We start from the raw sequence: 25,348 nt of genomic DNA, 5'->3' as shown, positions 1-25,348 counted from the left end.
GGCCGCGCCGCCATGCTTAGTGAGGCCGGAAATGGGAAGGAAAGCTTCGCGCCGGTGGGAAACAGCTGTTGGCTGCCGCGCGCTTAGAAACGTGAGGATAATGCTTCGATTGCTCGAACGTGCGTGCCCTCAGTAAAAATGGCGACCGTAGCTGCTTCACTGACTCGGAATCGGCGCCCGAGAGGCTTCCGGCGTCGGGCCGCAGAGTGAGTCGGGAAACGATTTTAAACCAGGCGGCGGCTGTTGAGTGAATTGCGGATTTTGAACGGCGGCATTTGGCGGCCGGGCTGGCCTTGCCGTGGCACCCGAGGGGGCTCCGGTGGAGAGTGCCAGGTGGGACACTCTGTCCCTTGCCCTTCCCCTCCGCGGGTAGAAGCCGACTAGGCCGGAACGAGGGTCGCAGAGCTTGTGGCTGGGTCCGCGGAACTGTCCCTCGGGGGGAAGTCGCAGCGCTTCCCCCCCCCCCCCCCCCCCCCGGCTTCCAAGGGAGCGGAAGTCTCCCTAGTGAACCCGCTTGTGGAGCGCGAGGGGATTTGGGAGGGGCCAGTGGCTCCGGCCTCGCCCTTCGCTGCCATTTGGGCGGCTTTTTTACTTGAGAGGATTTCAGTCTCGGCGGCGTCCTGGGTCCCGTTTTGAAGAATGATTCGTGAAGCCGGCGGGGGTGACAGCGTCTTCGCGGCAGTACATTGGTAAGATGCTTTGTTGTTGGTCCGTGCCTGGCAGTGAACTTGATATTTCGCCCGGTTGTGTGGTCGTTAATCTTTACAGTATTGTGTGTTTCGGTGTGTTTCACCCATACTGTCTCCCCTGCACCCGGCGGAGCCCTGGCCTCGGGGCGGTTGGCCTCGGGGGTCGGGGGCGCTGGAGAAGAGCGGGAGGAGTCGGGGTTCCTTCCTTCACAGATTTCCCCTGGGAAAAACAACGACGTTGTTATTGTGTGCTCTGAGCTACAGGTGCAGGAGGACTTGGCGGGAGAGCTAGCTAATTTTAACCTAATTTTAAAATTATGAAAATATTTAGTAAACATATACTACCTGGGTTTTAAGTTTTATTAGTTTTACATACAAAATTATATTTATATTAGTTTTAGGTGTACAATACAGTGGTCTGACATTTGCATACTTTACAATGTGGTCATCTCACTAATTCTAGTAACCTGTGCCCGCGTGCCAATTTATCACCCATCCCCTAACCCCCACCTGGCAACCATCAGTTTGATTTCTTTATGGTTTTCTTTCTTTCTTTTTTTTTTTTTTAGGAGATTCCACATATAAGTGAAATCTTATGGTACTTGTCTTCCTCTGACTTATTTCACTGAGCATAATGCCCTCTAGGTCCACCCATGTTGTTGGAAATGGCAAGATTTATTCCATATGAGTAATATTCCATTGTATATATGTACCACTTTATCCATTCATCTATTAATGGACACTTAGGTTGCTTCCACATCTTGGCTATTGTAAATAAAGCTGCAGTGAACGTAAGGTGCAGATAGCTTTTCGAACTAGTGTCCGTTTCCTTTGGGAACATGCTCAGCCGTGGGATTGCTCGGTGGTAATAGTAGTTCTGTGTTTAGTTTTTGGAAGAACCTCCATACTGTTTTCCATAGTGGCTACTTCAGTCTGCATTCCCACCATCTGTGCACGAGGGTTCCCGTTTCTTCACATCCTCACCTGGTCTTGTTTGTTGGTTTGCTAATGATAGCCCTTCCGACAGGTGAATTGCTCAACAATTCAGCGGGTTGATAGGTAGCTTACTTCGTTTCCCCCAGTAGGTGGTGCTGTAGGGTACGTTCCTGTTTTCTCTGACCTGCTCTCCTTTCGCCTCTGGGATTGCTCGAAAATGCCCTGATGGTGGGCGTCACCTCTGTGACCGGCTGGGCTGGGTAATGGTGGAGCAGTGTGGTGGGGGACTGGTTTTGAGAGTTCCCAGAATTCCCTCCTTTCCCCCCTGTGTTTTTGGCTTTTCCGGGCTCGGGGGCCTGTGGAGGAGAGGAGGCAAGTTCTTCATCCAGTTATGGATGTTGGCAATGTTGTGTGTTTGCAGCTTCCTAGCCACCTTTACCGGGTTTTGCCGCATGGGGAGTGGGGAGGGGAGATGGCTTTTTCCGTGAGGCAAAATGTGGCTACAAGGAAGTATATGAAGATGGACCAAAATGAGTGTTCCAGTCTAGGACCTAGACTCTAGTCAGTGATGGGCAACCTTTTGAGCTTGGTGTGTCAAACTTCGCAAAAAAACTGAGCATAACTCGGGTAGTGTGTCACTTTGAGGAAAAAACTAACTCCAAGACTCTAGTCGCAAATGTTTCATCCTCAGGAGCAGCAAATGTTTCATCCTCGGCATGCAGCCACGTGTCATCAGAAATGGCTACGTGTGTCATTGCTGACACGCGTGTCATAGGTTCGCCATCACTGCTCTAGGTGATCCCGAAGTACCCTGTATATTACTGTATTAGTCTCCAAAGATTTTATAGACCATCTTAAAGGATTTTGGTAGAACCATCTAGAGGGCCTTTGGGCATTCCCTCTCCCCCGAATATTTTTATTATTTTTTTAATTTTAATTTTTTCTTTATTAAGGTATTACATATGTGTCCTTATCCCCCCATTGCCCACCCCTCCATCCCCCTTACCCCACCCCCTCATGCTCTCACTCTTCCCCCCCGCCCCCAGGGTCTGTGTCCATTGATTAGGCTTATATGCATGCATACAAGTCCTTTGGTTGATCTCTATCCCTTCCCCCACCCTTCCCTACCTTCCCTCTGAGTTTTGATGGTCTGATTGATGCTTCTCTGTCTCTGGATCTGTTTTTGTTCATCAGTTTATGTTGTTCATTATATTCCACAAATGAGTGAGATCATGTGATACTTATCTTTCCTTCACTGACTTATTTCGCTTAGCATAATGCTCTCCAGTTCCATTCATGCTGTTGCAAATGGTAGGAGTTCCTTCCTTTTTATAGCGGCGTAGTATTCCATTGTGTAGATGTACCACAGTTTTTTAATCCACTCATCTGCTGATGGGCACTTAGGCTGTTTCCAAATCTTAGCTATTGTAAATTGTGCTGCTATGAACATAGGGGTGCATATATCCTTTTTGATTGGTGTTTCTAGTTTCTTGGGATATATTCCTAGAAGTGGGATCACTGGGTCAAATGGGAGTTCCATTTTTCGTTTTTCGAGGAAACTCCATACTGTTCTCCTCAGTGGCTGCACCAGTCTGCATTCCCACCAGCAGTGCACGAGGGTTCCTTTTTCTCCGCATCCTCACCAGCACTTGTCATTTGTTGATTTATTGATGATAGTCATTCTGACAGGTGTGAGATGGTACCTCATTGTCGTTTTGATTTGCAACTCTTGGATGATTAGTGACTTTGAGCATGTTTTCATATGTCTCTTGGCCTTCCTTATGTCCTCTTTCGAAAAGTATCTATTTAGGTCCATTGCCATTTTTTAATTGGGTTATCTTTCTTTTGCTAAGTTGTATGAGTTCCCTGTAAATGTTGGAGATTAAACCCTTATCCGAGATAACATTGGCAAATATGTCCTCCCATGCAATGGGATTTCTTGTTGTGTTGATGGTTTCTTTTGCTGTGCAGAAGCTTTTAATTTTTTTAAAAATATATTTTATTGACTTTTTTACAGAGAGGAAGGGAGAGGGATAGAGAGTTAGAAACATCGATGAGAGAGAAACATCGATCAGCTGCATCCTGCACACTCCCCACTGGGGATGTGCCCCCAACCAAGGTACATGCCCTTGACAGAAATTGAACCTGGGACCCTTGAGTCCGCAGGCCAACGCTCTTATCTGCTGAGCCAAACCGGTTAGGGCCAGAAGCTTTTTATTTTTATGTAGTCCCATTTGTTTATTTTCTTTTGAGTTTCCATTGCCCTAGGAGCTGTATCGGTGAAGATACTGCTTCGGCGTATGTAGGAATCCCTTTCCACGTCCAGCGTGGTCCAGGGTTCCGGTTCAGGGTTCGAGTTTCTGGAGAAGGGCCGCACACAAATGAATGGAGACTTGAAGAAATTCAATTTGGCGAAATGGGGGGCCAGGCGGTAGTCCACCTCTAGTGGGAGAACTGACGACTGCTCTGGCTCTGCCATCCCTTTTATTGAGGTTTTGGGGAAAACATCTTAGGCAAAATAACAGAAATTTACATGTAGCCCTTAGGCAGGAAATAACAGAAACTTACATGTAGCCCTTAGGCAGTAAATAACAGAAACTTACATGTAGCCCTTAGGCAGTAAATAACAGAAACTTACATGGGACAAACAAAGGTGGAGGCTGCTTCAGCTAACAATGTAAACAACTAAAGGGTGAGTGGTTAGAGCAATTAAGGTTGTTGACCAGCCTTCCTGGCTTCCTGTCAACATCTCTCTTTTAGTGAAACTGATTTGTTTCCGGCAGGCGTATGTTTATTTTCCTGCCTGTGGATTCCTCTAAGATTTTTATGGTTTCCCGTCTTACGTTTAAGTCCTTTATCCATTTTGAGTTTGTTTTTGTGTATGGTGTAAGTTGATGGTCTAGTTTCATCTTTTTGCATGTATCTGTCCAGTTTTCCAAACACCATTTATTGAAGAGATTGTCTTGACTCCATTGTATGCTCTTGCCTCCTTTGTCAAGTATTAATTGAGCATAGTGGTTTGGGTCGATATCTGGGTTCTCTGTTCTATTCCATTGGTCTATATGTCTGTTCTTGTGCCAGTACCAGGCAGTTTTGAGAACAGTGGCTTTGTAGTACAGCTTGAAATCTGGTATTGAGATCCCACCTACTTTGTTCTTCTTTCTCAGGATTGCTGCAGCTATTCGGGGTCTTTTTTATTCTAGATGAATATTTGGAGAGTTCTTTCTAGGTCTGTGAAATATGCCGTTGGTATTTTAATGGGGATTACATTGAATCTATAGATTGCTTTGGGTAGTATGGACATTTTAATGATGTTGATTCTCCCAATCCATGAACACGGTATGTTCTTCTATCTGTTTATGTCTTCCTCTATCTCTTTTTCCCCCTGTCCTGTAGTTTTCCGAGTACAGGTCTTTTACCTCCTTAGTTAAGTTTATTCCTAGGTATCATGATTTTTTTGGTGCAATGGTAAATGGGATTGCTTTTTTAGTCTCTCTTTCTGTAAATTCACTACTGGTGTATAAAAATGCCATAGATTTCATTGCATTAATTTTATATCCTGCTACATTGCTGAATTCATTTATTAAGTCTAATAATTTTTTGATGGAGTCTTTAGGGTTTTCTATGTACAGTATAATGTCAACTGCGAATAATGACAGTTTTACGTCATCTTTTCCAATTTGATACCTTTTATTTCTTCTTGTCCAATTGCTATGGCTAGCACTTCCAGGACCATGTCCAACAGGAGTGGTGAAAGTGGGCATCCCTGTCTTGTTCCTGTTCTTAGGTAAAATGGTTTTAGATTTTGCCCATTGAGTATGATGTTGGCTGTATATTGGTCATATAAGGCTTTTATTATGTTGAGGTATGATCCCTTTATTCCCACTTCGCTTAGGGTTTTTATCAAGAAAGGGTGTTGGAAAAAAAAAAAGAAAGGGTGTTGGATTTTGTCAAATGCTTTTTCTGCATCAATTAACCCTTTTCACTCGCTTGCTTTTTTTCTCGATTCCTTTATTCTAATGCTAACGGTGTCGAGTCACACTCGACATCTGAGTGCAAAAGGTTAATATGACTATGTGATTTTTATCTCTCAATTTGTTTATGTGATGTATCACGTTTATTGATTTGCAGATATTGTACCATCCTTGCATCCCCGGGATAAATCTTACTTGGTCATGGTGTATGATCTTTCTGATGTAATGCTGGGTCCAATTTGCTAGAATTTTGTTGAAGATTTTTGGCATCTTTGTTCATTAGGGATATTGGCCTGTAATTCTCTTTCATTGTGTTGTCTTTATCTGGTTTTGGTATTAGGGTGATGCTGGCTTCATAGAATGAGCTTGGAAGTATTCCTTTCTCTTGAATTTTTTTTGGAATAGTCTGAGGAGGATAGGTTTTAGTTCTTCTTTGAATGTTTGGTAAAACTCCCTGTGAGCCGTCTGGCCCAGGGCTTTTGTTTGCTGGAAACTTTTTGATGACTGCTTCAATTTCCTCCATAGTTACCGGCCTGTTGAGATTTTTAGGTTCTTCCTGACTGAGTTTTGGAAGGTTGTATTTTTCTAGGAATGTGTCCATTTCCTCTAGGTTGTCTAGTTTGTTGGAATAGAGTTGTTCATAGTATTTGTTAACAATCTTTTGTATTTCAGTGGGGTCTGTTGTTATTTCACCTCTTTCATTTCTGATTTTGTTTATTTGGGTCCCCTCTCTTTACTTCTTGGTGAGCCTGGCTAGAGGTTTATCAATCTTGTATATCCTTTCAAAGAACCAGCTCTTCGTTTCATTGATCTTTTGTATTTTTTTTTTTTTTTTTTGGTCTCTATGTCATTTATTTCTGCTCTGATCTTTATTATCTTCTTCCTTCTGCTCACTCTGGGCTTTTCTTCTTTTTTAAAATTTAATAAATCTTTATTGTTCAGATTATTACAGTTCTTCTTTTTTCCCTCCTTAGCTCCCCTTCACCCGGTTCCCACCCCACCCTATGCCCTTACCTCCCGCCCACTGTCCTCATCCATAGGTGTACGATTTTTGTCCAGTCTCTTCCCGCACCCCCCACACCCCTTTCCCCCTGAAACTTGTCAGTCCACTCCCTTTCTATGCCCCTGATTCTATTATATTCACCAGTTTATTCTGTTCATCAGATTTTTAATTCATTTGATTTTTAGATTCACTTGTTGATAGATATGTATTTGTTGTTCATAATTTTTATCTTTTTCTTCTTCCTCCTCCCCCTCCTCCTCCTCCTCCCCCCCCTCCTCCCCCCCCTCCTCCCCCTCCTCCCCCTCCTCCTCCTCCTCCCCCCCCTCCTCCCCCTCCTCCCCCTCCTCCCCCTCCTCCCCCTCCTCCCCCTCCTCCCCCTCCTCCCCCTCCTCCCCCTCTCCCTCCTCTTCCTCCTCCCCCCTCCTCCTTCTCCTCCCCCTCCTGGAGGGGGTGATGGTTTGGCGGTGATGAACTCCTTTAGCTTTTTCTTATCTGTGAAGCTCTTTATCTGACCTTCCATTCTGAATGATAGCTTTGCTGGGTAGAGTAATCTTGGTTGTAGGTTCTTGCTATTCATCACTTTGAATATTTCTTGCCACTCCCGTCTGGTCTGCATAGTTTCTGTTGAGAAATCAGCTGATAGGCATATGGGTGCTCCCTTGTAGGTAACTAACTATTTTTCTCTTGCTGCTTTTAATATTCTCTCTTTGTCTTTTGCCCTTGGCATTTTAATTATGATGTGTCTTGGTGTGGTCCTCTTTGGATTCCTTTTGTGTGGGGTTCTGTGCGCTTCCTGGACTTGTAAGTCTATTTCTTTCACCAGATGGGGGAAGTTTTCAATCATTTCTTCAAATAGGTTTTCAGTATCTTGCTCTCTCTCTTCTTCTGGCACCCCCATAATTCTGATGTTGGTACGCTTGAAGTTGTCCCAGAGGCTCTTTACACTATCTTCAAATTTTTGGATTCTTTTTGCTTTTCTGGTTGGGTGTTTTTTGCTTCTTTGTATTTAAAATCTTTGACTTGATTCTTGCGTTCCTCTAGTCTGTTGTTAGGTCTCTGTATAATATTTTTTATTTCAGTCAGTGTATGTTTAATTTCTAGTTGGTCCTTTTTCATATCCTCGAGGGTCTTGCTAAATTTATCGGCCTTTTCTAGGAAATTCTTGAAAAACCTTAGTGGTTTTGAACTGTTTATCCAGTTGTTTGCTTTCCTCCATTTCTTTCATTTGGGTTCTGTTTCTTTGTCTCCGCATTTTCGCTGCTTCCCTGAGTTAGTAGAGTAGTTTTGTGTGCTAGGTGACCTATAGGGCTGGTGGCTCAGCCTCCCCAGTTACCTAAGGTGGACACTCTTGGTGCATCCCTTTGTGGACTGTGTGCACAGCCTTGTTGTAGTTAAGTCTTGATTGTTGTTGGTGTCACTGGGAGTAATTGACCTCCAGGCCAACTGGCTGTGAGGATCAGCTGTGTCTGCACTGGAGAACTTCTGTGCTGGAGACACCCTTATGAGACAAGACTTGCAAAATTGCAAAAGCCTCTGTGCTCAGCTTGGATGGGGCAGAGTCTCGGGGCGGAGCAGACAGCCTTGGCTTCCCGTCAGCCTTGCCCTATGAGGCCCCTGGGTCTCAGTGTCCCTCGGTAATCGCTGCAAGCACCTCTGAGAGAAAGCCGCCCTCGAGTTTCGCCCACTGCCAGATAGTCTAGTTTCTCCCCAAATGAATCTGGGTTCCCAGATTCTCGCCCGGAACTGGAGTTCAGCGCAGTCGGGAGCTTCCGTCTCCCTCCCGTTAGAGAAAGCCAGCCAGGCACTCATCCGCCAGTCCTCTACGCGCGTGCGTCTCCGTACCTCAGCCTTTTGCATCTCCTCTGAGTCTCCGGGTGCTTTTCTCTTCTAGTTGTAGAATTTCCACTCAGCCAGCTTTCCTGTGGTTCTGGATGGTGTCCGTTTTGTCTTTTAGTTATAGTTTTGAAATTGTTGTGCGAGGCAGCAGTTTAGGTGTTTACCTTTGCCGCCATCTTGGTTTCTCTCCCCTCTGGGCTTTTCTTGTTGCTCTCTTCCTAATTCTTTAAGTTGTCGAGTTAGATGTTTTATTACCTTTTTTTTCTTGTTTTTTGAGGTAGGCCTGTAGAGCTATAAACTTCCCTCTCAGGACTGCTTTCACTGTGTCCCATAGATTTTGGATTGTTGTGTTTTCATTGTCATTTGTTTCCAGGATGTTTTTAATTTCTTCTTTGATCTCTTTGGTAACCCAATCATTGTTTAATAGCATGCTATTCAGTTTCCAAGTGTTTGAATTTTTTTGATTGTTTTTATTGTGGTTTATTTCTAATATTATGCCATTGTGGTCTGAGAAAATGCTTGATATAATTTCAATTGTCTGGATTTGGAGAGGCTTTGCCTGTGTTCCAATATGTGGTCTATCTTTGAAAATATCCCATGTGCACTTGAGATGAACGTATATTCTGTGGCTTTGGGGTTAAATGTTCTGAAGATGTCAATTAAGTCCATCTGATCTAGTCAGTTATTTAGGATAGCTGTTTCTTTGCTGATTTTTTTGCCTAGATGATTTATCCAGTGATGTCAGTGAGGTATTAAGTCCCCTACTATGATTGTATTGTTGTCGATCTCTCCCTTGATGTCTTCCAGGATTTTTTTATGTATTTGGGTGCTCCTGCAGTGGGTGCATATATGTTTACCAAGGTTATATCCTCTTGTTGTATTGATCCCTTTCATATTATGAAATGACCTTCTTATTTCTTGTTATGGCCTTCACTTTGAGGCCTATTTTGTCAGATATAAATATTGCTACCCCAGCTTTTTTTTTCATTTCCATTTGTCTGGAAGATATTTTTCCATCCCTTCACTTTCAGTCTGTGTGAGTTCCTTATTCTGAGGTGGGTCTCTTGTAGACAGCATATATATGGGTCATGTTTTCTTATCCATTCAGCCACTCGATGTCTTTTAATTAGAGCATTTAGTTGGTTTACGTTTAAAGTTATTATTGATAGGTACTTTTTTTTTTTTTGATAGGTACTTCTTTGTAGCCATTTTTATTTTTTGTGCCTGTGTTTCTTCTTCGCTTTTTATTTCTTCTTTTTACACCAGTCCCTTTAGCATTTCTTGCATTGCTGGCTTGGTGGCGATAAACTCCTTTAGCCTTTTTTTGTCTGTGAAGCTCCTTATTTCCCCTTCAACTTTGAATGATAGCCTTGCTGGATAGAGTATTCTTGGATTCAGTCCCTTGCTTTGCATCACTTTGTAAACTTCCTTCCATTCCTTTCTGGCCTGATGTATTTCTGTTGAGAAATCATTTGGTAATCTAATGAGATCCCCTTGAATGTAACTTTCTGTCTCTCCCTTGCAGCCTTTAAGATTCTCTCTTTGTCCTGAATGTTTGCCATCGTAATTATGACGTGTCTTGGTGTGGGCCCTTTCGGGTTCATCTTGTTTGGGACTCTCTGTGCTTGTGTGACTGTTTTCTTCCCACACCAGGGAAGTTTTCTGACATTAGTTCTTCAAATAGGTTTTCTAACCCTTGTTCCTCTTCCTGTCATTCTGGCATCCCTATTATTTGTATGTTGCTTCATTTCATGTTGTCCCAAAGCTCCCTTAGGCTCTCCTCCTGTCTTTTAATTTTTTTCTCCAACTGCAGTTCAGTTTGGGTGTGTTTTGCTTCTTTGTCTTCTAATTTGCTAATTTGGTTCTCCGCTTCTCCTAGTTTACTGTTGAAACTTTCCATAGGGGTTTTTATTGCAGCTATATCACTCTTTCTTTCTTCTTGATTCTTATATAAATTGTTGATTTTTTTTCATCCATCCAATTTATGACCTTTATTCTGACATATTGCATGCCTTCGTTTCACTTAGCTCCTTTTCTGGCGATTCCTCCTTTTCTTTGGGGGTTTCTTTGTCTCTCCATTTTTGCTCTCACTGAAGGATCTAGGTGTTGAGTCATGGGGGAGCTTCTCCTCAGGTGGCAGCGGCTCCTCGGGCGGTCGTGGCAGCTGCTGCTTCTCAGTTGGCATCAGCTCCTCTGGTGGGTGCTGCTCGCAGCAGTGGTGGCTCCTCTGGCTGGTGGGGGCAGGCTGCTCACACAGCTGCTGCTCCTTGGACGGGGGCGGGCTGCTCGCACGGCTGCTGCTTGCATGGCTGCTGCTCGTGGTCACGGCGCCCTGGGCTAAAGCATTGGGCTGGCCAGAGGGGAGCTTGCTTCGGAATTCACAGGATGACCTTGAGGCTTTAAAAAAATATTTATTTACCCCTGATAGCTCTTTGTATACACGCGCACCCACCCCCAGCTCCCCTTCCTTCCCTTTCTTCCCTCCCGGGAATGAGGGAGCCACTGATATAGACAGAAGTATATAACATGTGTTTTGGGAAACACGGTTAACAAAACCCTAACTTACTTGAAATTGGATTGGATTCAAGCATGATCTCAAAAGTGATGAAATGGAAAAAGGACACTTTAGTTAGGGAATATAGTTGATAGGCAAAAACATGAAGACAAGAAAATGTGTATATCTAGGGAAAGTAGGAAGGACTGCCGAATTATGAAAGATTTTTAAGTACAGAGCAGAAGAGTAGAATTCATCTTATCATTATAAAGGTTTTTGCACAGGTATCTAACAATAAAGTGCCATTTCTGAAGTGTGATTAACCTTAGATATGGAAGAAAAGTTTAGTTGTGGTAATAGAACCTGGCTAAGGAAGTAGCTTTGGGAATAGGTGACAGACTGTTGAAGGAAAATCTCAATAGAATGTGCTTAAGGACTGCATGTTAAAGAATGAAAGTGGGAGATTACTTAAATGAATTTAAGTTAACTTGAAATGTTGACAGAAATTTAATAAATGGACCTGCTAACTTTTGGAAGGAGAAGGATGGGAAGGAGTTGAATTTAGTTTTGAACATACTGTGTCCGAGTTATCTGTCAGATATTCATAAAAATAGCCTGTAGCCAAGGAGAAATACTGGACTTGGTTGAAAAATCAAAATGGGAAGCAGGGAGGGGAAAGGAGAGAAAGAATTCCTTTATAGTGAGCAGAGGAAGCACTGAAACTGTGAGCATGAATTAACTTGTTAGTGTTTAGAATTCTGGTTTTATTTCTTTTTATGTAGACCATGGATTCTTATGACATCCCAGAATCGACATCCTCAAGGCTTAAAGATCACTTTATAGGTGCCACCCCTCTGCAGAAGCGGTTGGGATCAGTCAGGAAGCTGACTTCATTTGTCCCGCCTTCACCTCAAAGGAAAATTCCCCAATGTTCACAGTTGCAGGTATGCTGTTTGTGTTCCTCAATAATTGAGAATAGATATGAACAAAACATCTCATTTTCTGTTACTATTTCTAGTATGTTCAGTATTTTCTCCATCCTTCAGGTAATAAAATAAATGAGAAACAGCAAAAAGAAAGTTATTCACACTGTTAGTAAGTACCTCCTTTGTTATGTCTTTTAAAGCCCTTTGATCTGGAACTTTGCCACAATATTTCTTTGTCTTTTACAACATTGACATTTTTTTAAAAATATATTTTATTGATTTTTTACAGAGAGGAAGAGAGAGGGATAGAGAGTTAGAAACATCAATGATAGAGAAACATCGATCAGCTGCCTCTTGCACACCCCCTACTGGGGATGTGCCCGCAACCAAGGTACATGCCCTTGACCGGAATCGAACCTGGGACCTTTTAGTCCGCAGGCCGACGCTCTATCCACTGAGCCAAACCGGTTTCGGCCGACATTGACATTTTTAAAGAGTATAGTTTTCTCTTCTCTTTTTTTTAAAGTAGAATATGCCTCATTTTGTATTTGTCTGCTATTTCCTCACAATTAGGTTGAAGTTGTGTATTCTTGGCTGGGATACTATATAGGTGCTATTGTGTCCTGGGGGAATGACATCTGGTACCACATAGGTAATGTTAATTTTGATCACCCTATCAAGGTGTTGCCCAATAATTACTGTTTTAGTTCCCTCTGCAACTAATAAGCAGTCTGTGGGTAGACACTTTAAAATAATGCAAATGTCATGTTCCTCATCAAAATTTTCCCCTAGACTTAACATCCATTGATAATTTTTGCCTGAACCCATCTTTATCATGATGGTTGCAATATAATGACTTTCCAATCTCCCTTTACTACTATTTACCAATCAGATTTTGGCATTCTATTTTAAGCCCTTCTCTTTTCTCCTCCATTTATTTATTTATTTATTAGAGACTTGAATTCACGAATTCCTGTTTTTCAGATTTTTGTAATTCATTACCAAGTTATTTTGCTGTTTAAATTGGCTCAGATTTATCTGGTGGCATCATGCTCTGTTTTGATCATTCGCACACGACCCCGACGGTATAAAGCATTATTAATTTGTAATTTTACTGAAACATTATTATGCATTATTAAAGCATTATTAATTTGTAATTTTACTGAAATAAATCCTTAGACCAGTGGTCGGCAAACTGCGGCTCGTGAGCCACATGCGGTTCTTTGGCCCCTTGAGTGTGGCTCTTCCACAAAATACCACGTGCGGGCGCGCATGTACAGTGCAATTGAAACTTCGTGGCCCATGCGCAGAAATCAGTTTTCGGCTCTCAAAAGAAATTTCAATCGTTGTACTGTTGATATTTGGCTCTGTTGACTAATGAGTTTGCTGACCACTGCCCTAGGCAGTTTGGTGTGTGGTTTTGAGTCCCTTAGCTAGGAACCTGTCTATCAGTCACTCAGACCTTCCTGGTAACTTTGTTTTCTTAACACTGTTGTGTGCACAGTATCTTTTGGGATATAAGAAAAGTTTTGCTTCTTTGTGAAAACTTTCTTAAAGAAAAATTACTAGTGCTGGTAATGAAAGTGATGGTTCCTAACCAGTAAACAGAAACTGTATGTTAATTAAAGTTTGGAATGTCCAATTCAGTATTCCCTTATGTATATGATACAAATAATTTTGCCATGGCTTTTGCCTAGTAATAAGAAAAAATGTTACAACTTTTATATAAAAGTTTATAACTATTTCCATGAGTAATTTTATCTGAGCAAGTATTTTTGTAAGTAGACAACTAGTGAAAGTTCTAAAAGATAGTGGTGAGACTATCTCAGAAAGTATGAATTGTATAGAAAAATTAAATTCAGGATAAAACTAGAAGCTATAGAGTGTCTGAAGACTCTTGCTCAGTAATGACATAGTGCCAATACAGGTAAAGTGTTATTTTTTTAAACATATTTTTATTGATTTCAGAGAGGAAGGAGAGGGAGAGAGATAGAAACATCCATGATGAGAGAGAATCATTGATTGGCTGTCTCCTGCACACCCCCTACTGGGGATCAGGCCCACAACCTGGGCATATGCCCCTGACTGGAATCGAACCTGGGACCCTTCAGTATGCAGGCTGATGCTCTATCCATTGAGCAAATCAGCTAGGGCTTTTGTTTTTGATTGGACCTGTGGTTCTAATAGAGCATGGCAAAAATATTCCCAGGTATCTTTTTATTTAATCTACTGAATTAGGCTTTGTGCCATAGGATGGATTTACTGCCAGGCACTTTTAAAAAATTAATTAAATCCTTTCAAATTAGTTGCTCTAAGAATAATTACTATTTTCAAAATCTATAACTTTTCTACAAGTGAAACATAAATTTCATCCATTAATATTTTTGAACACCTGTTCTAGATGGCACTGTTCTAAGTGCTAGAAGGTAGTAGTGAATAAAATAGACAGAATTCCTGATTTCATCAAACTCGTACTCTAGTAGGAAAAATAGACAGTGAAAATCACACAAAGCCTATATAATAAAAGCCTAATATGCAAATTGACTGAATGGTGGAACAACCAGTTGGCGGGGGGCGGGGCCAGTGAGCGGGCGGCACCAGGCTAGCCAAGGCAGGTGCCAGTGGGCAGAGGGAGGGGACAGTGATTGGGGGGGCGGCGGTGCCTGCCAGTGGCAGAGGGGCAATTGGGGGACAGGGCTGGCCGCTCACCGGCCAGTGCCGTCCCTCGATCGGCCCACAGGTCGCCTCCCGCAGAGGGAGGCCAGACTTCAGCTTAGGCCCGCTCCCTCGAGGACCCCTGGTCTGCAAGAGGGTGCAGGCTGGGCTGAGGGACCCCCTCCAAGTGCACGAATTTTTGTGCACTAGGCCTCTATTATATAATATCAGATAGTAATAAATATAAAGCATGTTAGGAGTTAGAGAGTAACAAGATGGAGTGGGTGCAGGTGCTACTTTAGGTACGGTGGCCTTTTGAGTGACATTTAGGCAAAGACCTGATTGGAGGAAAGGGACAGGCCATGTGAACACCCGTGGGAAGAGCATTCTAAAAGAAGGTACAAAAAAAAGCAAAGGCCTGCCACAACCGGTTTGGCTCAGTGGATAGAGCGGCGGCCTGCGGACTGAAGGGTCCCGGGTTCGATTCCAGTCAAGGGCATGTGCCTTGGTTGCGGGCACATCCCCGGTGGGGGGTGTGCAGGAGGCAGCTGATCGATGATTCTCTCTCATCGATGTTTCTAGCTCTCTATCCCTCTCTCTTCCTCTCTGTAAAAAATCAATAAAATATATTAAAAAAAAAAAAAAAAAAAAGCAAAGGCCTGTTCAAAGATCTTCAGAGTCCTTGAAACTCCAATTTGGCTGGAGTGCAGAGATCAAGTACCCAGCCATAGATTTGTATTAAATACTTAAAATACTATGATTAAATTCTTATTTACTAAAGTTTCCTAATTCTTAAACTTCATTTGCTGTGATTTTATTTATTTATTTTATTTTTAGGAAGATGTTGATCCTCGAAAGGTTGCATTCCTTCTACATAAGCAATGGACTCTGTATAGTTTAACTCCCCTGTATAAATTCTCCTACACTAATCTCAAAGAGTACTCTAAATTTCTGAGTGCGTTTATTGTTGCTGAAAAGCAAAAAGGACTTGCTGTGGAAGTGGGAGAAGACTTGAACATCAAAGTGATTTTCTCTACTCTCCTGGGAATGAAAGGAACACAAAGGGACCCTGACGCATTTCTTGTCCAGGTATAGTATACAGGCGATACTTGCTTGCTAGTGAAAAGAATCTGCATTGTCTTGGTTTGGACATTGTGCTAATTCTTACTGTTTTTGAAATTCTTAAGCTTGTGATTTGTAACTTCTTATGTCTTATTTGACCAAATTTAAAGTAGATAATGACCAAATAAAAAAAATAGTTTTTCTTATTACTTCAGGGTGGGGCAATACAGAGTAGGTTTACAGTTGTGAGTAGTGAAACAGTGTATTCTTGTATTATTATTTATTAATTATTGTATTTTCCATATGAACAACTGTAAACCTACTTTTGCCCCACCCTATATAATCATGTTTATTTTAGAAAACCTAAAAATACATAAAGTACAAAAAAAGTTAAAAACCACAGTTCAACATGTTGGTATACATCTTTTTGGTAGTAGACGATCTGGATAGGTCTATATCTATTAAAGAAATTGGATCAATAATTACTAACCTTCCAAAATAGAAAGCACCAGGCCCAGATAGGTTCACTGGTGAATTCTACCAAGCACTTAAGGAAGAAAATAAACCAATTATCTACATTCTCTTTTAGAGGATAGGAGAGGGAATACTTTCTAACTCATTCTGTGAGGCCAGCATTACCCTAATACCAAAACCAGATTAACACGCTATAACAAAAGAAAACTACAAGTCAGTATCTCTCATGAACATAGATACATCCATTTAGCTAGCTGTATCTATTTAAAATTGGGATCATATTGCCCATACTTATTTGCATTATGGCTTTTTTACTAATAACTAATGTTGAAGATAATTACTCACATCATTAGGAATTTTACAGGTTTATGGTTTTTACTGGGATTAAATTCCTAGAATTAGAATGTTAACAACAAAATATGTAACTTAGCCCAGCTTGTGTGGCATGATGGTTGTGTGACCTATGAACCAGGAAGTCACGATTCCATTCCCTATCAGGGCACATGGTTGAGTTATGGGCTCAATCCCCAGTGTGGGGGCGTGCAGGAGGCAGCCGATCAATGATTCTCTCTCATCATTGATATTTCTCCCTCTCCCTTTTCTGAAATCAATAAAAATATATATTTTTAAAAAGTAACTTATTTTTACATTTTGTGATACAGATCAAGTTACTCTCAGAAATGTAACCTTTTACATTCCTTCCTATGTGCAGTGTATAAAAGTAATATAACTAATTTTTGCTTTATTCAGAAACTGAATTTTATTCATGCCTGTTACTTCTGTTTCATTTGTCATCTTAGTCATTGATAAATGAAATTCTGAAACAGTTGAACAGACCTAATTTGTTTATTTGTTATATATCAGAGGTCAGCAAACCATGGACTGCATGGCCAAGTCTGACCCACGGCTTATTTCTGTAACTGAGATTTTATTGGAGCAGAGCCCCTTTCATTTGTTTATGAATTTTCTATGGCTGCTTTTGTGCTACAGTAGCAAAGCTGAGTATTTGCTATAGCCCACAAAGCCTAAAATATTTACTATTTGGTCCTTTACAGAAGAAGTTTGCTGAGCCATGGTATAGGTCATGGTATTTGAAAGGATCTCAAGATGTCTAGGATTAGATTCAGCTGCATATGACAGAAAGCTTAAATAACAGCAAATTTAACTTTATCTTCTAAAGAGGTGTATGTAGTTAAGCTATTCAAGGCTGGTATATATATGCTTTATGATATCCTATCTAATAAAGGGAATATGCAAATTGACCCTCACACCATTGCAAAGATCGTGGCGCCCAAAGCCAATAAGGAGGGAATATGCTAATTGACTGCCCTGCCCTCAAAGATGGCAGTGCCCACAGCCACAAGATGGCGGTGCCCAGTCCTCTCAGCCCCACTGAGAGGCAGGCGTGGCAAGGTTGGGCCCGCCCCACATGCCTGCCTCCGGAGTCCCCCAGTCCCTTCAGCCCCCCAGCCACCCAGGGCCGGCCTGAGGCACAGGCAAGCCTCGGATGGCGGCTGCCCAGCTACCCAGGACTGCCCGAGGCTCAGGTAACCAGGGCTGGCCAAGGCTTGCGCTGCTGGCAGTGGTAGCAGCAGAGGTGTGATGGGGGTGTCGCCTTCCCCTGATCACTGGGTCACCTCCTGCCCCTGAGGGGTCCCGGACTGTGAGAGGGGGCAGGCTGTGCTGAGTGATCCCCCCCCCCCCCCGCCAGTGCATGAATTTTCATACACCAGGTCTCTAGTTATTAATAATAGGCCCCTTCTCTCTTCTCTTTCATAGTTGGTGTGTGGCTTCCATCCTTAAGGTGACTTTATAGTCTAAGATAGCTCTTGGAGCTCTAGATATATGCAAGTTTCTGGCAGGAATTAGAAGGAAGATGGGAAGGGCCAACAGGATGCCTGCCTCCGTGTAAATCTTTAATGAAACTTTCTGAGACCCAGAAACTTCTCTTTATTTTATTTTTTTGTTGTTGTTGTTAATCCTCACCAAGGATATTTTTTCATTGATTTTTAGAGAGAGTGGAAGGGAGAGGGAGAGACAGAAACATTGATGTGAGAGAGACACATCAATTGGTTGCTTCCTATATGCATCCTGACCAGGGCAGGGGTACCTGCAACCGAGGTACATGCCCTTGACCAGAATAGAACCTGGCCCTTCAGTTTGCGGGCTGATGCTCTATCTACTGAGCCAAATTTTTAAAATCTATTTTTATTGATTTCAGAGAGAGGAAGGGAGAGGAAGATAGAAACATCAATGGTCAGAGAGAATCATTGATCGGTTGCCTTCTGCACACCCCCTACTGGGGATCGAGCCCACAACCCACGTATGTGCCCTGATGGGTAATCAAACCATTACCTCCTGGTTTATAGGTCGATGCTCAACCCCTGAGCCACACTGGCTGGGCTCGTTTTGCTTTTCAATGTTAAATTTTTTAATATTTAAAATTTACCTAAATAAATGAAGCCCTAGTAAAATCCTCACCTGAGGACATTCTTAGAGTTCATGCACATTGCATTTGGTGACCTTTTACTGCTCCTAAAGTTGAGATTTTCCCCCCCCTGATACTGTACCTGGTTGTACCATATTGGTATCCTTTATTTTGCATTTTGGTTGTACAAAGATCTTGCCATATACCATGTCTCTAGTGTATAAGAATATTAGGAAAAAGGTCAGTGAACCTGATAAACCCTAATAATGATTAGGGACACTGTTCTTTGTTTTTTCATAAGTAATATAATGTCTTCTTTGTTTAAAATGTACTAATTAAATTTGAGGTGATGTAATTTAGGAGTAAATATACTTTTGAACTTAACGAACCTGTTTTCTTTGTAGATTCTGTCAAAATCTCACTTGCCATCTGAGAACAGAGAAGGTAAAGTGTTGTGGACTGGTTGGTTCTGCTGTATATTTGGAGACAGTCTTCTGGAGACTGTTTCAGAAGATTTCACCTGTCTACCCCTATTCCTTGCAAATGGAGCAGAGACTAATACAGCCTTAATTGGAACCTGGTTTCAGAAAACTTTTGACTGTCATTTCAGTCCCTTAGCAATCAATGCATTTAATCTTTCCTGGATGGCGGCTATGTGGACTGCATGCAAAATGGACCATTATGTGGCTACTACTGAATTTCTTTGGTCTGTACCGTGTAGCCCGCAAAGTCTGGATATTTCTTATGCCATACATCCGGAGGATGCAAAAGCTTTGTGGGACAGTGTCCACAAAGCCCCTGGGGAAGTTACCCAGGAGGAAGTTGACTTGTTCATGGACTGCCTTTGTTCACATTTCCATAGGCATTTCAAAATTCACTTATCAGCCACAAGATTGGTTCGCGTTTCAACATCAGTAGCTTCAGCACATACTAATGGAAAAATAAAGGTTAGTTTGAACAAATCTAGTTAAGTAATTTTTCTTATTGTTGCATAGTTTTCAAAATGTATGTGATTGCATTTTCCACATGGACTAAATACATTGAATGTCTGCCAGTAGATTTTATTTTATGCTTTATAAAAGATTTATAAAAATTTTTAGCCTTTTTGATTCAGCTTTAAAAAAAAAAAAGATTCTTAGAGAGGAAGGGAGAGAGAGAAACATCAATGTGAGAGCAAAATATTAACCAACTGTCTCCTGCATGCCCCCTACTGGGGATTGAGCATGTGCCGTGACAAGAAATCGAAGCAGCAGCTTTTCAGTGTACAGGATGATCCACAACCAACAGCCATCCTGGCCAGAGCTTGATTCAGCTTTATTATGGAAGCATACTATGTGTTGTGTGCTACAGATTTTGGAAATAATATGAATTACTCTGTAGTAACTTTGAAACTTTCAAAATAGTTTCTTGTCAAACTTTGACATAATAATCAGATGGATTTTGTTAGATAAGGAAATTATAGCCAGAAATACATAACTAAGATAATCGTCTTATTTTAAGCTTTTCTATCCCTTCTGGAAAAGAAGTAATAGAGACATTGTTTTACTGTTTATGAAGTCCTTATTAGAGAAAGCATCAAAAACCAATTGAAAGTAGGCCCTCAAGTATATTAAAATATTTAAAATATATTAATATACAACCACCATAAACACTGTGAGTACTGGCTTTGTCACTGTGCTAGGAATTTAACATACCTTAATTATAATTATACTAGAGGCCCAACGCATGATTTAATCATGCACGTGTAGTCTGTCTGTCCGCTGGTCAGACCGGTGTGGCCGGCAGCTCCGAAGTCCCTGGGCCCCTAGGGCGAGGCAGGGCGGGGGCGTGGTCCTCCTGCGGCCGGAGCCCAGGCCGAGGTCTTGCCTTCGCCTCCCGCCCAGGAAGGCTGGAGCCACCGCAGCCTCCTCTGCCTTCGTGGAAACCCGCGTCCTCTGCGGACACCGAGACACTGCCACGCGCTCCTGCGGCCCAACTGCCGCCAGACTCCTCCCCCGGGAGCCGCGCCGCCTGCCCACCCGCGCCGCCTCCAAACCTCCAAATGCCCGGCTCGCTGCCCCAGAGGCCCGTCTGTGCTGCAGCACAGCCAAGGCACAGACGCTGAGCTCGCGCCGCCGCTGGCAACGCGAGCTCAGCGTCCTGCCGGCCCAATCACCACCCCAGCCACCCCGAGTCCCGCCCCCTGTGTCTCCCGCTGGCCCAATCGTGGGCGTAGCGGAGTGATGGTAATTTACATATTACCTTTTTATTATGTAGGATTAGCCAGGTTTCTGCCATCTACTTTGTTTCTACAAGATACTTTTGGAATTCACATATATTCCTTTGAGGAGAAGGAAGCTATGGAACCTCCTTCTAGAAAATGTAGATACTCAATGTGTATTTAAGTTCAAGGGGTTCAGAGATGCCCTTCCTCCCCTCACTCCTTAGGCAGAGAGTTAGCCCAAGCATAGAGCTCAGGATAAATAAGAACCCTAGTCTAATTACTTCTAAGCACCATTGACCATAGTTGTAAATTTATTAAAGTCTTCATTAGATAAAATTTATTTGACTTGGAGCAGCAATGCTTTGGTTTCATAGTCATATCTTAGCTTGCAGATAGGGAATTTAAAATAAGCCTGGAATATTTATCAAATACAAACTGCTTTATTATCATAATTCTATTTTAAATGTTGTCCCTTTTTTTCTTTTCAGATTCTGTGTCATAAGTACCTTATTGGAGTGTTGGCATATTTGACAGAACTGGCAATTTTTCAAATTGAGTGAGGCCTTGTGGGGATAAGTCATGGATTATATACCCTTTTCTCATTATTTATTTGACTAATTGCTATGCTGAGAAGCGACTGCAGGAGAAATGGGCATCCATCTTTGCATCTGTTTCCTCACAGTGCCTTTGGAGGTGCCAGCAGAAGCCAAGAAGGATCTAGAACAGAAGGTGGTAGGGGTGAACCACAGCCAGGTGCTTCTATAATAGTCGTGACGATCAGGGGTGCCAGTCTCTAGAAAATGCTGAGTTGTTGTTTGTTGACCATCTTTCTAAAAAATATGTAATGTTTAGTATGTCAAACGTTTAGGATTCAAATGAGATAGCTCTAATATTCAATATTTCTGATTTGGGTCTCTAAAACTTTGTTCCTTGTAAGCATTTTAGACTTGCATTAAGAGAGAATTTCTGTCTTGTAAAGACATTTTCCTAGCACAATTTTGCTGTAGAGAGCTAGCAATCAACAAACCCTCTGCAAAGGAAACTAAAAATGAATATGGATTTTTTAGCCACTCATATGCTTCTGATTTTAATATTATTCAGTTCTTATTGAAATGTCGAATTAAATATATTCACTTTTAACATGAAGCAGTGTGTTTATCAGTATTTTGGTAACAGATGTTTAATTAATGTTTCAGGAATGGGAAGTCATGGGCTTTTTCTCTAGCACAAAGGTTACAAACCAACAATTACAGAGAGTCATACAAATTGTACATTGGAAAGGCAGAGATTTTTTTCATTCCCTAATTTTGCTTTAGCGCAGTGCTTCATAAATATCTGTAGATAAAATAAATGAATTTTAACCAACTCTTCCATTTTGAAGATGAAATCTACCAACTTTAGAGATTTGCCCTAGCGGTTATGTCTAAATCTCTTCTTTTTACTAACTGAGCATAGAAAAGTTTTGTTTTACTTTAGAAACTGTGTTTTTATAATAGACTACTAGAGGCCCGGTGCACGACGTTCATGCACTGGGGGAGAGGGGCATCCCTCAGCCCAGCCTGCACCATCTTGCAGTCCTGGACCCCTCGGGGGATGTCCGCCTGCCGGCTTAGGCCCGCTCCCAATGGATATCCCCCAAGGGGTCCTTAGTGCTGCAGGGGAGGTGGGAGAGGCTCCTGCCACTGCCACTGCACTCGCAAGCCAGCCGTGATCCAGGCTTCTGGCTGAGCGGCGCTCCCCCTGTGGGAGTACACTGACCACCAGGGGGCAGCTCCTGTGTTAAGCGTCTGCCCCCTGGTGGTCAGTGCATGTCATAGGAACTGGTCATTCTACCGTTCGATTGATTTGCATATTAGCCTTTTATTATATAGGATTATTCTAAAAAACACACACACCAGTTCTGGAGTGTGGTATTGTTTTATATTAGGAACAGGAGAGGTAGTAGAAAAAGCATGGACTTTGGAGTCAGACATTCATTCATTCAACTAATATTAAGCTCCTACTATATACTTAGAATTGTATTGGGTAATAGGAATATAGTAGTAAAGACAAAAAAGATCCCTACCCTGTGGAAATTATATTCTTTTTTTTTTTAAAATATATTTTATTGATTTTTCACAGAGAGAAAGGGAGAGGGATAGAGAGCTAGAAACATCAATGAGAGAGATACATCGACCAGCTGCCTCCTGCACACCCCCCACCGGGGATGTGTCCGCAACCAATGTACATGCCCTTGACCGGAATCGAACCCGGGACCTTGCAGTCTGCAGACCGACGCTCTATCCACTGAGCCAAACCGGTTTCGGCAGGAAATTATATTCTAATGGAGGAAGGCAAAAGATAATTTCATATGGAGATAAAACACTATAAAGAAAATAAGGCAGTGAGGTGAGAAAAGGTGAGTGGGATGGGCCTACTTTACTTACAGCTGTCAAAGAAGGGCTCTGAGGAAGTGACAGGGGAGCTGAGTCCTGAGAGGAGCAGGAACCAGCCACGTGAAGATCTGAGGACGAGTATGCTAGGCAGGTAACACTGCAGGAGCGGGGCCTTGGGACAGGTAAGGGCTCGGTTTGAGGAACAAAGGGAACGTATGGCTGGAGCACAGTGAGGACCAGTGGAGTAGTGTTATGACTCCCAACTTTTGGCTGGGCACGTGGCTTCCCAGAAACGGCGACATTTTCCAGCCTCTCAGAAGTCTCTAAGTTCTGACCCATATAAGGGAAGGGTTAGGTAGAGCTCCCAGGACTCTTCCTTACACCACAGCAGGCATGTACCCCTTGCTCTTTTCTTCTTCCAACTTTGCTGCTTGGCACACAGGTAATGACTGGTACTCGAGCTGCTCTTTTAGGTCACAGGGATGAGGGTTAGGTCCTAAGGACCGGGGAACATGGCCTGGAAGGAGTTTGTGCCCTGAGGACTTTTAAAAAAAATCTATTTTTATTGATTTCAGCCTCCTGCATGCCCCCTACTGGGGATCGAGCCTGCAACCCAGGCATGTGCCCTTGACCGGAATTGAACCCGGGACCCTTCAGTCCGCAGGCCGACGCTCGAACCACTGAGCCAAACCGGTTAGGGCCCTGAGGACTTCTTGAAGCTGAACCCTGTACCAGCCTTGGGAGGCCTTCCTTCAGACATGTGTGTCAGAGAAGTAAACTTCCATCTTGTTTTAAGCTATTGCTGTTGGGGTCTCTTGCTCATAACCAAACCTAATCCTAATACCTAGAGGCAGGATTCCTATCATCTCAGTTTTCATAGGTACTCTGAAGAAATTGGATTTTACCCTAAATGCAATGGGAAGCCCCTGAAGTTTTTAAGCAGGAGAGTAATATGACCCACTTTATATTTTATAAGGTATTGAATAAATTGTAGGTAGACAAGAGTGGAAGAGGGAAAACGGGTAAAGGGGCGTTAGAAATGGTACAGACTCTATGGAGAAGTTAGTGTATAGCATGCTCTCTTTTATGGAAGGAATAGAAGCATATGTGTGTATATTTCCTTATGTTAAAAAAAAACAATGGAAGGGACAAGTCAAAAACTAATAAAAGTGGTTACTAATAGGAGAAAGGAAGGAATTGGGGAGAGGAGACAGGAATGAAAGTTAAGGCTTCTCTGAATGTTCCATTTATAGTTTGGAACCATATAAGTGGTTTATATAGCTATAAAACAAAATTAGATCCAAAAGGGGAAAAAAGCAATCCTTAAAATTGAAAACAAATGAACCTAATATATATTAAGTTCATGCTATAATTACACAGAATTGTTTTTAGTATGTTTACTACTATTTTGGCTGTACACTGTTAGAGGTCTATATCCTAGGAAAAGAAGAGCAGCAAAGGAATATTAAATTTCATTCAGTTATATTTTTATTAATAATATTGGTATTATTTTACCACTATAATAAGATGAAACATGTAATTATAACAATATTAGAAACCAAGATTTACAGTGTAAAAGATACACAATTATAAAATCGGGTAAGCTAAGTAGAAACTACTACTAAATTTTAATTGGAAATATCAGAATGAGCTCATTTATTTTTGAAATGCAAAAAGTTTTAAATGTTGATTAAGTCTAGTTTATCAATGTTTTTATTGTTCTTTTGCTGTCATATCTAAGAAATCATTGTTTAATCTTAAGTCCTGAAGTTTACTCGTATGTTTTCTTCTATGGATTTTTATAATTTTAACTTTAGGTCTGTAATCCATTTTGAGTTCACTTTTATGTGTGCTGCGAGGTAAGCATCCAAATTCATTTGACATATGGATATCATTAGTCCCAGCACCATTTATAGAAAAGATTATTATCCCATTGGATTGTCTGTCACCTTTTTTAAAAATCAGTTGGCTATACATGTTTATTTCTGGATTCTCCACTTTATTTCATTGATTTATATGTCAGTTCTCATGCCTATACCACACTGACTTGATTACTGTAGATTTGTAGTGGTTTTTTTTTTTAAATCAGGAAGTATGACTTTTCTAGCTTTTTTCAAGGTTGTTTTGGCTATTCCGGTTCTTTCGCATTTTTATAAGAATTTTAGCATTTGTTGGTCAATTCCTGTAAAATAGCTTTGATTTTGATAGTGATTGTGTTGAATCTGTAGATTTGGGGAGTATTTTCATCATAATTAAGTCTTCCAATCTATGAACATGGGATATTTTTCCACTT

At 41.8% G+C, this 25,348-nt stretch overlaps 1 protein-coding gene across 1 annotated transcript; it reads left to right on the top strand.

Moving 5' to 3' along the window:
• Positions 1-266: 266 nt before the first annotated feature.
• Positions 267-25,333, top strand: CENPL (centromere protein L). The gene is made up of 5 exons (XM_079761127.1): positions 267-689; positions 11,715-11,876; positions 15,351-15,602; positions 18,882-19,424; positions 21,169-25,333. Exons 2-5 carry the CDS (start codon positions 11,718-11,720, stop codon positions 21,238-21,240), a joined length of 1,026 nt encoding a protein of 341 aa, XP_079617253.1. The 5' UTR covers positions 267-689; positions 11,715-11,717; the 3' UTR covers positions 21,241-25,333.
• The last annotated feature ends 15 nt before the right edge of the window (positions 25,334-25,348 follow it).

The sequence above is a fragment of the Cnephaeus nilssonii genome (genome assembly GCF_951640355.1).
Source record: "Cnephaeus nilssonii genome assembly, chromosome: 21".
Taxonomy (NCBI): domain Eukaryota; kingdom Metazoa; phylum Chordata; class Mammalia; order Chiroptera; family Vespertilionidae; genus Cnephaeus; species Cnephaeus nilssonii.
Note: the sequence above shows the minus strand (reverse complement) of the source record. Positions and strands in the feature narration are given on the sequence as shown.

Coding starts and splice junctions, on each gene's coding strand:
- CENPL (XM_079761127.1), top strand. CDS start 11,718: ATGGATTCTTATGACATCCCAGAATCGACATCCTCAAGGCTTAAAGAT. Junction 11,877..15,350: donor CCCAATGTTCACAGTTGCAG/GTATGCTGTTTG, acceptor TTTTATTTTTAG/GAAGATGTTGATCCTCGAAA. Junction 19,425..21,168: donor ATACTAATGGAAAAATAAAG/GTTAGTTTGAAC, acceptor TTTTCTTTTCAG/ATTCTGTGTCATAAGTACCT.